Below are 15,000 nucleotides of genomic sequence, written 5' to 3'. Positions count from 1 at the left end.
GAAAAAACGATGATCAAGCTAAGTTGTGCCATTTTAGCAGGCAGAGTGGTGGAGTATTACACTGCTTTGTAGCACTTCTCATCAACATAGGCTGAATCAACAATATCATGCTGTCAAAATACTAACCACTGTATCCATAGTAATGTGCACACACTAACAGCATCCATAATAAATCAAAATGTATCAGCTTGTCAGGAGGTGCCACAGCTGATGCAGTGTCTTGGCCCAGCCACCAGTCCGGGACAGAGCCAGATGGGATGGACCCAGGTGCATCTTGAGGAGGTGAGAATTCGGGAGGCACAAGGGCTAGGAGGAGAGGTGTAAGTACTGCAAAGCTGTTTTTTCAGCATAGCTCGTCACTTACAGCTTTTCCTTCTGCAGCGTTTTACAAAGTGTTCTACTAAAAGAGCAGCTGGAACAGACTCTTCCGTGGATGGTCACCAGACCTAAAATATTTGATTAATAAAACCAATTACTGCTAGAGTTTTGAATGCTTCATGCTTTCCAAACAATATCAGCCACCTTCCTCATCCATCTGACTGAAAGCGTGGTATTCTTTTCCCGAAAAACGGACAGTACAATTGATCCTTCACTGCCATATGTTTTTCATTTGTGTTTTTAGTAAGCGCTCCATTCCTGAAATCTAGACAAGAACTACAGCCCTCGGCTTAAAATGAAGAAAGCACCACAATAAGAAGTATGTAAACTGGGCAATATGTCCCATGTGGCAATGCCATAACATCATATCTGGCTAGAAATATTTCTGCTTTGGAACATTTACAGCTTAGACACAGGAACAATAATATCACGGGAACACTTCTCAAAGCTCAACATAACAGGTCACATTTCAAAAATTAGTCATAATGTATTCCTTGTGTAACTCCTTAATAAGTCATAAGGTGACATTTTCCTTGTAATTTTTCAAGACTGACTTGGAGTTCAGGGAATACTAATCAATGGAAAAAAACAAGCTGATGTATCACAGACACGTAACCCCAATGTCTTCTCATTTAAAGACTCTCCTCTATTGGTAAAGGCTACCCTGCCTTTTATGGCTGTTCTAGAGATCCCCGCTAGGTTGTGTACTGGGAAATGTGTGCACATATATAATAATACTATAAACACCTGTAATATGTAATATAAATGGGAGAGCATGGGTACAGATGGTGAGGCAGGGAACAGGGAATGCTGCCAGGTGCAAATATTTGAAACAACGACTCGTAAGCAGACACATGGCGAGGATCTGCTGTATTGTAAAGAAAGACCCTCATCATGGTAGGGGACCTTGTTTTTGGAGACTTACTCTTCACGGTGGCTGTCCTGGTGCAGTTGTAGAGGATGGCAAGCTCCCCAAAAACCTTCCCGGGACCCATGGTGCATAGCTTCATACCCTCCTTAGTCACCTCCACTTTCCCATCTGAAAAAAAAAAAAAAAAAAAAAACACATTCAGACACCATAAAATGAGCCTAAACGGTTAAATTCGAAATCTGGAATTCCAGAGTGACCTTTGCTGCGCCGTTTTCATGACAGCGGCTGCTTTGGAATAAGTCTCATCTCATTCTGCGAAAGTGTATTAGACGTCTCACAGCTCGCCGAAAGAGGCCTACTAATTCTCAAATAAAGAGCTCTGAGAAAACATTAGCAGAGCAGAGGCACGTCAGAATCACTGGGGCGACAGACGTGAGCAAAATCAGAGATGGTGGGAGAGACTGAGTCACAGCCCCGAACAATTTCAGCCGAGGACGAGCAAAAGGATCTCAAAACACAATTATTGCCACTGGCAGATTCTTTAGCCATCCTACCCCCACAGACTACACTTTGCAAACATGTGCCTAAAGAAAGGTTATCCTTCATCCTATTCTCAGAAAAAGAAAACTAGAAAGAAAACCAATTATCAGGTAACAAATTATTCCTTCAACATCTGTCTTGCAGCAGCTTTAAGTTAGAATCAGGTTAAAATGGCTGTGCAAGCACAAACAATGTTTCAGGATGTTGCCTGCAGGCACAGTGACAGCATACAATAGCTCTGCTCATTTGGGGACTCCTGAGACTGGAAGAAGCTGGTTCCTGTGGCTTGTTACAGCATTCCTGTCCTCCAACTTTAAATAAATCAAGAACCCATGGCGGTACAGTTAAAAGACAGCAAAATGATCAATGAATGAATTGATTATGGAAGGACAGTGTACAGAGAATTTGCCTGGATAAACAATAATTTCAACAGAAAACTCAGTCAAATTTTACATCTGTCACATCTAGTTATATAGCAAGTAGTCACTGAAGGAACCATAAGCACCGTGAAAGCATTTTCAACAGTTGCCCTAATGTGTTACTATTTATCAAATGCAACTGACTTGCAAACACTTCAGTCAATCAATTAATTAGCCAGAGTGGCTTAATCTGTACTTTCCAGCTGTCCCTTTTTTATTCTTAATTAGACTCAGACTTACTTAAATCATTGGATTCCATTAGAGAACAGATGCTGTCTGAGGCTGGTATCCTTTTTCTTTAGTAGTGTTTCTAGTATTTTCTAGATTATTCAAAAATATTCAAAGCAAGCACACCTCTGTGTTGTTTCATGTAGTACAAGAAATAACAATATCAATATGAAAATATATATCTGATCTGAAAATATGTATCATCAGAATTTTTGCCTGTTTCTTTGGAAGTGCTGATTAAAATCATTCAAAATGGTTAACTGTCAATTTCTGAAACTTTTCTTCACTATTGTCATCAACATAATCTATATTCAACTAAATAAAGAAATCTTTTTAAAACATATTTTTAGCTTTTCATGGTTCATTACCAGAGACCCCCTCCAGGCCTTTGTGGAACCCTTCAGGTCTCAGCACCCCAGGTTGGAAGCCACTGTTCTCCAATTAAATTTTTTTTTCCTCCTCTTTCCTACAGAGGGAGATAATTTTGCTCAAATGAGTGTGCCTAATTGTGAGTACTTTGTGAGATCCATTTTTAGCATGCAGCTTGGATTGCTGTACCCTCCTTTCCATCACCACTAATACTAGTAAATGGCAGATGATGGTCACAGTTTTCCGAAATAGACTCTCAAGAGGTTCAGAGAGAAGTGAGATGTGTTTGGCTGCCCTGACCACATGTGGCTCTGTGCTTTATGAAAAAGCTAGAGAGCCGGACTTATTGCACCTTCCATGATGAGAGGGTAGAGCACACTAGACCCATCAGTACAAAACAGCACCACATCAGGGTTCATCCAGCAGAGTGGCTTTTATATCTGATGCATTTATCGGCACAGGACCCTACTAGCAACAGGGGCAATGGACAAACGATGGCATGACAACATGCTTAGATGAATTATTACCCTAAATGAATGCAGATGGCCGCAGAGGTGTATTTAGCAAAGTCTGAAGTTCCTCCAGCACTTGGTCATCTGCATTAACTAACCCTACTAATTAAGATAGTGAGTAAGAGCTTGCATCAGACAAAAGCCAAAAACATCTCCAGTACTGCAGGACCTGGGCTGGCCTACGCCTGGCCTTCACGGTCCTGCCCTCACTGTCACATTAGCAGTGTTAACATTTCTCAAGTCTTTTGTGATCCAGTACAGTTTGTTCAAGCAGAGGGGATTACATGTTAAAATATATCCTAGATTCACTCATTAAAATGAGGGAAAACCTGCTGATGGAACTTACATTGTCCATTTTACGCCCGTAGAGTCTAACTCTGTTGTACATTCTACTGTGCTGTTTTATTTTAGCCTTTCTTCTTTCTAAGTGTCCAATAAAAAGGAGAAGCAGGAAGCAGACCCTCATGAACACATTCTCACTTCAACAGATCCAAGCCATGTCCAGCTTTATTCAAATATCCAACAGGAAGTTCCATGCATCACTACTCAATTACCCCCTATGAAAGCTCCACCCAATCTGATTCAAACACTTTACAGAACCATTCCATAGATAAATTAAAAGTGTGATGTAATGGTCACAACATACTGCCACGTGATACAGTTTAATTCAGAACCCCATTTCTATCTGCCCCCTTTTTTATAATTGTATTTCATAGCTGTAATCATAAACTCTGCCAATAGTAAAAAGCTCTAATTTAAAAATATTACCCTCAAACCGAAATTGTACACAGCATATAATGATGTTAGCAAAAGTATGAAAAACAAAACTGTTAATGTGGAACAGCTTGGTAAAGGCTCTGATGGGTCCTCTAAGGTCATTTCATCAAATCTGAATCACTTTCTATTTTACTTCTTATGATTCTTATGATACATTTTAGAATGTGTTAGTGCAACCAGGTAGAGTGCACTTCTCTCTAAAGAGCACTGTTTAAGAACAGGCAATAAAACCTTAGTGGTGTACAGACAATAAAAAAAGGATTACCCAACTCTCATATGTGGGAATGCATCCCTGTTGAGCAATGTTTTTTTTTTGCCTCAGCTGTACAGACCATCTGCAGCCTCTCCTTAGATTAGCAGGGAGGAACATTACGGAGGCACAGCCTAACAGCATAACACCCCTTGTTACCGTGCCAACAGTATGAGAACGTGGTTTGATAAGGAGAGGTTTCAGGTTATGAGTCTGGCCCTCAGAGTCACCTCACATTAATCTCACTGAGAAACTCTCAGACCAAAATGAAACCAAGAAACATGAGCAGAAGCCTGAGAACACTCTGGGAGCTCTGGACTGCTATAAACACCTACGTGGGAGGTACTGCAGCTGAAATACCTAAAGATATTGTTATTGATACTACATCATTAAAGCTAAAGTAGGTTTCTTTAAAATTTGCTTTGTGCACGGAATCATGAATATACAATAATAAAGTTGTCTGTGATCAAACCTTACCTTTCAATTGACTATTATTTTTGCTGTTACTGTATGGCCAGGATTTGTTTCACCAACATCCACACATACAAACAAACCTCAGATTTCTACTTGAAACTGACAAGAATTTAATGACTGAAATTGATGTAGAATAAAAATAAGTATGAAATTCCTATAACGGACACACAGAAAACAAGAACTGTAAAATCATTTGAAATGTGTCTTTTTTGTATTCCATTTTTTCTGAACTGAAAAGGAAAATGTACGGTTTTGTGTGAATTCGTTGAGGCAGAGAAAACTTTGTGTCCCTTTGAAAGGTAATGGTTACTCTCAGAGGCAAATGACAGGGACCAGGCAATTTGTCAGTGAATACCCTACTGACCTTGAAGAAGAAAGCTTTTCTTGAACAGTTTAATTGCAATACTGTAATGAAATATTTTTACTATCTATTTGCCTGTCTAGGGTCACTTGCATAGCTTCCGTTTAAAAAATTATCCATCCATGCAGCTGGTCTTTTAACGATGTAGTTCAAGGGTAGAGCAGCCATGTCCAACCTGGGAGCTAAACCTGAAACCTTTTGATTACAAATCTAGTGTCCAAACTAATACATCATAACAATGTCTTTTTCCTACTGCTCATTCCTATGCATGATCTTATGAATGAAAATAATCTTTACACGCATTTGACCCGAGAGGAACCAATAAAACTCACCTGTCTAGTTTGGCCATGTATCCACATTGCTTTATTTTTCTGATAAAGAGGGGGAAAGGCTGGCTCAGACATCAGACAGATAGTTCCGTGTTTCTGTTTCTGTTCATCCAGAAACTCCCATCTAGTGATAAAGAACACAATTTCGGCTGCTGTCTTTTATTACAGGGTGCTGGATCCATGTGGGTCAGCAGAGAGGAAGCAAGGCATCTCGTTGGCACCTCTTTACAGCTGCACCTACAGCGTAATGGAACTGTTGGGGTAAATCCAGTAATCTGAGGTTGAGGGGACAGACCTCAGTCCCTCCTCCTGGCCTAGGCCCTTGTACCAGAGATGATTAGACAAGACGGTAATCTTCTCCTTGTTCCTTATTTAAGGAATGTGTATGCCTTTTTCCATCTCTTGGAGAATTCGGTTTTGGGGAATCAATTATCCATTGGATACAAATGTTTTACAATGCACCCAAGGCTACAGTCACCACTAATGACATAACCTCACAAAGCTTCACACTTCACAGCGGGACCAGGTAAGGATGCCCACTCTCTCCATAATTATTTGTATAGTTTATAGAACCATTAGCTGCTGCTATACACCAAAACAATAATATCACTGTATCACAACTCTCAGCTGAACTCATAAGATCAGCCTCTGTGCAGACATTCTGTTGAACCTACAAAACCCGACCAGATCACTCCAAGAAGCCATTAAGCTCATCAGCTCATACACCAATATATCTGGCTACTCTATAAACTAGAACAAATACACAACTGTACCCCTGTTCAGGGATGGCTGGAAAGCTACATCACAAAATCTCCCCTCCTCTTCACCATAGGCAACTTCAGATGCCTCAGCACAAATATCTCCACTCTCATGGAGTTGTTCCACCTCAATTTCACCACACTCTTGGAAGCAGTCTAACACAAATCCTTTCCCTCCAATTTGTTTGAGCAATGGATTATTGGCAAAAAGGAGAACAGATGAGGAGGGGTTTGTGATTAAAATGATTCAATGACAGGATAAACTGCACTAAAATTGTGAGTCTGGATTGTGAGTTTTAGCAACCAAGTGAATTTTGGTACAAATATTTGACAGTAAGGGTTAAGATGCTGAAGTGTGAGAAAAGGGCAATTGTGGAATTTGCTACAATTTGATGTCTTATTTGTCCTATTTGATGTCGTATTTGATGTCTGCACTCCTTTACAACCCATGATGCAATGGTTCTAAAGGTGACATCATCAACAGTTTTCCCTCTTGTCATCACATTAGAACCATCTTGCACTCCAGTTTCCTACCTGTGCCATCAATGTGCCCACTTGAACTCATTGAAAATGCTGCTGCCAGTTTGGGGCTAATTTTCCAAAGTGCAACCAAATTTTAGTCTTCAGGCAGTATCAAAATTTCAAACCTTTCAAAGCCAAAGCAGGTTTCACAAAAGATGCCAGTTTACAAATAGATGGTAAATTTGCAAGCAGCAGAGTTATCCAAGTATCACAGCTTTTTTGGAGGAAGAGAAATGGAAGAGTAATGAGGCACGGGTGAATCTCCCAGGGTGGCATGATTCAAATAGGTAGATACGCAAAGAGAGTTTGTTTCTACATTTTCAATGCACAATATAACCTGTTTCATACCCAATCTTCTATGCCAAACAAACGTGATAATACGTGCAATATGTTTCATGTCTTTCACTGTTAAACACAGAAACTTAATTAAATTGCACTTTGTGCAGGTTTCATTAGCCTACTCTACTAGTAGTATACAATTACACAGAAGTGTACTGCATAAATCAACTGGTTTCAATAATCACATAGCGTGCTTGACCACAACGTAACGCAAGGCAGAGTAGCCTAAATAAAAACCATGTCAGCCTCTACACAGTACTCCAAAAAATTAGGATAACTTTTCTCAGTATAGCATGCTAAAGGGTTAAATGAACACCCAATGTATACAAAACTGCTATAAAATCAGAGGTATTAAGAATAAAAACCAGAGCCCTTGAAAATAATTGAGGCCATTAGGCAGAAGACAGAACACAAGTAGAAGAAATTGGTAGCCAGATGTTTCCTTTTTGTAGTTGGTTAAAACATTTGCAGATTTTAAGACAAACAAATGAAACAAATAGGGGGCATGCAAGGGTGCTTGTAACACTTGTTGAAGCTTTCGGAGTTCAATGTGAACTACACCTGTTTCTATTGAGCTTTGACTCAAGGGTTCATCTCTAGACTTAATGTTACGTTTCTGCCCCTGGTCCAATCACAATGGGCCTTAATAACAAGTCAGATGTTGTTGCCACCCCCCCCCCCCCCCCCCCTTTTCATGTTCTAAATCGCAAAGAGCATTAAAATACAAAGGACCCATGCATTCCAAATTGCACTCAGTCATTCTTGCAGAGATGCTGCCAAGTTTCAAAAAGAATACCAAATCCCACTACATTTTCAGTTTCATTCAGCCAAGAGGAAGGCACACTTCAATAGCTATGGCAGGGTTTCACAAGGAAGTAGACCCACTTTTCAACCAGCTTTGAAATAATCAACTAAGATACAAAAGGCCACATATGTCAAGGTGAACTACATTCCCGTTCTTTGTACTATTTGTTTCTCGATATTGGAATATCTGTACAGAAGTGAAAGAAAGCGTGTTTTGCCATTTTGAAGGGCTATTTCTTTGTGCAGCGAAATAATTACTTCCCTTTAGGACAGAAAAATAATTACTACTGGTTTCTGGCTCTACTATGCTCAAAGCATCCAAAAGATTTTATTATGAAAGGAAAGACCTCACACTGTCTGTCAACACTTTGAGAGAAGGCAACATTAGCTAGCTATCTGTTTACAGAGGAGTTTTAAATGCTACACAATTACCCACTTTTTCAAACCATGGTAGCATGTATCTAACCAGTTAAGTAGCTTGTTACATACAGTAACCTTATGAAACTTTGCTTTAGATGTAGCCTTCTGACCAACAACTAGCTCTATGATGTGACTAAATGCAAATACCACATTACCATAATAAGTTGCTCTGACTGGCTGGCAAAAACAGTGCCTAGTCATCATGAACTTCCTTAGAATCCTGTCTATTCAACATCGAGACTTATATCACAGGGTAAGAGAATGTCAGTCACCTCAATACAGCGTTAATGGCTTTTTTATATCCTAATCAATCACCTCAAAGCTGGTAGAAAATGGGTTTTCATCCCTTTTAAATGAGGTCTTTTCATGAGTTTTTTGGCCTACTTTTATCCTTTGAATCCATACTATTTTATCTCAGACTGTGTGTGTGCCTTTTGAATGAAGAGAGATCCACACACTTATGCAAACTTCATTAAAGACATCATTCAATGCATATAAGAAAAAAGAAATGAACAATAAAATGAAAGAATAGAAAGTAATTTTATAACAGGCATTATCTTGATGCAGTCTACAGTATCTCTGGTTGAAGACTAATTCACTATTACTTCAGATGTTTATTTTAATCTATACAAGGCATTCCTGATCTTAATGTCTGGGCAATAGATTACTAATGAATCCATTACAACAGGAATAGAAATAATATGATGGACATGATGTTATTCGCTACACAGAACCCTGGGATGACCAATTTAATCTGGAAGGAGTTTGGGTTCTAGCTGTACTATGTTAATGCCTCTGTACAATGGCTATTAGGCCAGTTATTTGTCAAAGTCAAGTTTTAGTGATGTTTCATTTCTGTCTTTTTCAAGTGTGACCTTAAGAGACAGAGGCCTGGAAAACAGGGATGACATACATCCAAATGTATACAGCCTGACAACCAATTCTCCCAAAGACTAGACACAAGCTACTTGCCAGGCCTTTATTAAAGGTAACTCAGTGCCCAAGAAATCCTAATTTGATGTGATGTTCCTCAAATTTAAAACAGCTGATACTCTTTTGTAGTGTCTTTGTTGTCTTCCAGGGGTGGGGATTTTAATGTGGACAGCCTCCAAATTAGGTGAAGGCCCTGTCCATATCATTAATCAGAGTGCACGTTTTCAAATACATTCTGGACATTTGAGTGATTGAGTATATGATTCCCCTGGAACAGAGCCATCACAAACACACATAATACATTCAAAGATCAAGAAGCACCAATAATGACAGAATTTACCATGATGTAAGCTAATCATGAAGATAATTACAGAGCTGTGTCATTGCAAAAAGAGATTAATGTGGCATTTGAAGTGCCTTATTAGCCCTTGTCCCATTCTCTGTTGGGTTTGGAACATCTCAGGGTAGACACTGAGTATGCTTATGAGGTTGACTTAATGCTTCGCTTTTAATCTTCTGTCAAATCACCACAGAGGAATACTCACACGGCAGTAAATATTAATTAAAAAGGTTGATTGGGGTCTTAAATTCTCAGCTAATACACTGAACTTACAAACACAATGCATAAGGAAGTCACATAGCATTATGTATAAATTCTTGATAGCTTGTAAAATAAATCTGGAGTGTGAGTTTTATTGTGATGCTCATCAATATCTGTTTTCACAAGGAAAACAATTACCAACACAAAGAACATGTCTCAACTCCTTCTAAAACCCAGACTGGACAGGTTTAGCTTAAGATCAACATGTGGAAAACTCTCCAAACACAGGAAGGTGTTAGACCTCATAAGCTATGGTTTAAAGATTCAACATCCATCTTCACCATTCAAGATCAACAACTTCCACACCAAACACATATATCCTTCAAGAGCGTTAACAATGAAATATTCTCCAGTTCCAAAACTAATTACTGCACACAGACCTTGCAACAATTTTCAACAAAACTGTGGGAATGAATTACAGAAAAGTCTGCTGCTGTGGAAATTTAAAGATCAACAGAATAGCTTTCTCTGGTTTATTCATGGCATGCAGTAATTACTGTGAAAAATACTGCATGCAATTAGGATTAGACTTTACCAAATTTGCTAAATAAAAAAGGGTTTTAACATGTGACTTTGTTGTAAAGCAATGACCTAAGGAAAGTATAAATATAAAAAGATCAATGGCTTTATCATCATTTCAAAATAAGGTCTGCCATTTGTGACATAGAGGGCCTAGGAGCACACTTTAAATCCACTGCAAATACTACAAAAGTCCTTCTCCTTATCCTCTCAAATTTTAGAGGGCATTGACAGTAAGAAATATTTTCAGTGGTTAAAATTTCAACTGATATTTTATATCCAGTCTCATAATCATGGAGCTATATTTTTCCCTACTGGGCTGTTACCCTATTTAAAGCTAAATGATTTTTCAAATGCTTTGTGCTGACATCACTTACTGTGAGGGTACCTGTATGTTTCCTTTTTGTTTTTGAAGCACAATCCATATTTTTCTAACAGCTGGGTTACTCATAACCATAATTTGCTATGCTTTTCTGTTAGAACCTCTAATTCAAATTACCTTCAGTGATTCATAAGCAACAGGACTTCTCCTGGCTCATTTCAAAATTGATTTTCATTTGGGGGTATTCAATCCCGTCGCTGCTTGTGTCCATATTGCTATGACTCAATGCCCTCTGTTATAATGGCCAGAACAGCTAGAGGAGCTTTACATATATTGATGGGACACACTCCAAATTGAAGACTCTGCTTTCCAGTAGGGACAGAGCACAGGTTAGAGGAGGTAACATTTACATTTACATTTATTTATTTAGCAGACGCTTTTATCCAAAGCGACTTACAAAAGTGCATACAGTAGGTACAGCGACAGTACGGGGACAGGATGTGTACAGTTCCACAATGAGGCAGTTCTCAGCTGAGAGCAAGGTCTGTTTGAGGACGCAGTACTATCAGATTTTTACAATTACAGCCTAAAGGGCAACTAGTACGATATACTTTCGAACGGCAAACTTCAACAACTTCAAAACGGCACAATGAGCGTCAGGGTTAAGGCGGTAACAAGAGACAAAATTTAAAAGCACAATTTAAAAAGCACAGCAATTTTTAACGGTAAGCAGACAGAGCTCAGGTGAGTGGAATGATGTAGATATGGGAGCCAGAACTCCCATGGAAGCACATAACAAGGGTGATAGGAGGTGACACAGGTATGAGAAGACAGAATGCGAGGGAGAGGGAAATAACGCAGGTGTAGTGAGACGGCAGACACGGGTGGCACCCTCGCCCCGCACGGCTCCTCTCTACTCGTTACACAGGAATTCGTTTTTGTGCACACAGGATTTGTTGCTCACTGTAGCAAGAGAGATTACCTCAGCTCTATCTCGGACGCCCACGCACGACCTCTGCAAATAGTCAAAGGGAAAAGGAGCTTATCCACACAGAGCAGACACCTTCCTTGCTCTGCGGTCCCTGGTAGCTTCCCCCTGCCTGCCACACAGCTCCAGGGCTCCCAAAAGCATGCCTCACTATCAGCCTCCCAGGCAAAGCCTCTGGACTACCTCCTCATTCACTCATCAGTTCTTACTTCTCCAAAGCGGTTGGATAACCCGTATAGACACAAAATAAATCAATATTTGTTTGAGTGTCTCATAAACACTGTATACTTTACATATTGATGAAGGAGAGTTGAATGAATTTCTCAGGTTGTGTCCCCCTTGAAAAGGACATCGCTTAGTCTGCTCCACTCCTTCAGGAGGTGTTTGTTGATGGACAGCATTCCTTTGCTGTACAGGGTACAACGTTAGATGGATCTTACTGCTTTGTTATCTTCTGGTGCATCTGTGTGAGCTCCGCACTACGAAAAACATTCAATTACTCCGCAGTAAGCAACGCGGCGCAATATCACCTGCTCTTTTGCACTATGTAAATGTAGCACTGATAAACCAGCGAAAGCACAGGAGAGACAGGTGGAGGGTTTGCTGGGACATACAGCCTCATTACTCAGCCCAGACAGGAGCGGTGAGACCTGATGTCTGAATTCTGTCAGTTTTTTCCCCCTCAGCCTCTCAGGCCACTTCTGCTTCTCAGAACTTTTAATGGAGTGCAAATTGGAGACTGTCTCCTGCATTGATATCTAAAGCGGAGGGTGTTTGGTAACTGTTCGTTTCTGTTGGATGTTGAGCACGTTTCAGCCAGTCCCCCCCCCCCCCCCCCCCCGCGAATTAAATTTGATATGTGCTCTTCCTAACTGATGAGCTCTCCCATTTCCATTTGAATTTGCATTTCACACAGATAAAACATGCACATTTTCTGCATGCTGGTACAGGGGGGAAGCCGGAGACACAGAGCCTGGCTCCTGCTACGGACCTGCAGCAGTGAAGATCCCCGCTGGGCCATCACATGACCCTGAGGCCTGGCCTATGCACGGTCAACAGTGTGTGCAAGCAGCAGCCATCAAGAGTTCTAATACAGTCCTTACGAGCTGGACCGAATGGAAAACCTTTACTTTGCTATTACTTTGCTACCTTTTTGCAGTTCTTACATATGCATACATATACACATATACATACATATGCATATGCATATGTGCACATACGTATACATATACAAAGCATGACAACATTGCTAATAATAACAACAATAATGACAATAATAACTAGAAAGGAAAGTTTGAGGACAAGCTTTAAAACTTTAAGTCTGGTAGTAACTAGTTGTCACAGGCTTTGGTCGAGAGGCAGTCTGTATCTGCGGCCACTGTAGCAGATCCATTATGATGTCAGCTGCACACGTCAGGATGTTCAGATTCTGAGCGTTCTATCAATTTTAAGGTAATATCGTAAATATCTGAAAAAAATATTTTAGGTATTTACTCAAAAAGCACAACCAGTGCAATCCTATACTAGCTGAAAATATTGGCCAAGTTTTATAAGTCTGGCTGAAAAGCTGTACGAGGAGTTACATACAAAAATCTGATGGAATAAGAAGAAGAAACAGGAAGAAGAGTAAGTTGGCTTTTTCACTTTGTAATAATACCTTCAGCTTCATAATAATATAGTACAACGCATGTACATCTTACAGTCCGACTAGGAAGGCTGGATGAGTGTGGACCTGCACTGCAATGAAAACACACCGCATGAAAGCCATATCCTTAGGTCGCCATTATCCACTGCCTGGACACAGCTTGAACGGGAATCCAAAGGATACCCTGAAGGTCTCACCTTAATTAAAATCTATAACAAAGCTCCAAACGAGCTTGCAGTGGTCTGTTCTGTTTGATCTGGGTAAAAATGAGTGATAAAAATATAACAAAAAAAAAAAAGAGAGAGAGACAGCAACCCAGACTCTTCCATCATTTCCCCATCTTAGCCCAAGACAGCTTCAATCAAGTTGCTTTTACCTGAAGCATTCCAGTCTGATCCACATTAATGACTCCTGCATCTGCTCTATGGTGATATCACTCTCTGCATTTTCACTGTGTTTCATATTAAATGTGATATTATCAAATACATGATGGTGAATACCAGATCTTTGTGAGTCTGGTAACCATATGCTAGCATGGATCCTGATCAACAAGTCACTATTTGCTTTAATTGTGTTGCTAGGCAACACCAACTGTGGTGGTTAGGGATTTGCTGCATTTCCATGACAGTTAAACTATTCCTTGATTATTCTTATGATATTAAGATATCCACAGCAATAATATTGGTCTCAAATGTTTGTAAAGAGCAACCAATATCTTATCTTGTCGTTTGACAGCACATCCCCTGAAAGGTAGAAAAACTGAAAACTTGGATTTCATCATCAGACACTAAAATAATTGAAAAAATGTGATTCAGTCATTACACTGCATCTTTAATCACTTAGTAGTTGCCATTGTAGGGGCTGACTTGCATACTATCTTACATTTTTACTGATTATCATGTTATTAAGAAGAATATTTATTAAAGCCATTCACAACCTTACTCGGTAAGGTACGGGGTTGCAAACACAGTAACTACACCTGAGATTTGAACCTGCCACGCTCTGGCTGCAATCTCAGTTCTCTCAGTGCTTTGCTGAACCTCAACCACAATATGGTAGATGTACACTGTCTTAAATGCCAGATACATATTGGTCATAAATTAACACGCATTTATATATTCTATTTTAATTTATACTAAGAGATTCTCCTTCCCATTTAAGTATCCCACACTGATACTGATTCTCTGTCTGTCTGTCTGTTTGCTGTTAATCAGCCTGCAAAAGTAAACAAGGCCCTCATACAACTTTGCTCACTGTCTAATTTCAGTGTTGTTTTTTAATTTCACTCTTGAGCAAAGCCGGCACTATATTGGCTCACAGCAGCAGCATGCTTGAATATCAATGCCGTGAAATCTTACAACTTTTTTTGTTGTCCCAGGAAATGGGTGTCAAACAACAGCCAATACGACAGATATAATACAGTATTGACTGTAATATTTCTTCTAGTTTCAGTCTATCGTGAAGTGCAAACTTCATCGATAATCGGGAACACTGACTGATGTTCTAAACTCCTTTCATTTCAGCATACTGTCCACATGATGTCCAAATCTGAGAAACCATGTCTTAGAATGGGGGTAAACAGATAGCAAAGTCTACATGCTCCACATGTATACTTATTTACATAAATAAGGCCCTTATTAA

At 39.7% G+C, this 15,000-nt stretch overlaps 1 protein-coding gene across 3 annotated transcripts in view; it reads right to left on the bottom strand.

Annotated features, from left to right (window-relative positions):
* LOC118789909 (cGMP-dependent protein kinase 1) overlaps positions 1-15,000 on the bottom strand; it is a 91,020-nt gene that overhangs the window by 58,299 nt on the left and 17,721 nt on the right. For all 3 annotated transcript variants that reach the window (XM_036546644.1, XM_036546642.1, XM_036546643.1), the window contains exon 3: positions 1,304-1,417. In XM_036546644.1, the coding sequence (XP_036402537.1) occupies positions 1,304-1,417 (114 nt within the window). The remainder of the gene's footprint in view (positions 1-1,303; positions 1,418-15,000) is intronic.

This window comes from Megalops cyprinoides, chromosome 15 (genome assembly GCF_013368585.1).
Source record: "Megalops cyprinoides isolate fMegCyp1 chromosome 15, fMegCyp1.pri, whole genome shotgun sequence".
Taxonomy (NCBI): domain Eukaryota; kingdom Metazoa; phylum Chordata; class Actinopteri; order Elopiformes; family Megalopidae; genus Megalops; species Megalops cyprinoides.
The sequence above is the reverse complement of the archived record's forward strand: the minus strand, read 5'-3'. Positions and strand labels throughout refer to the sequence as shown.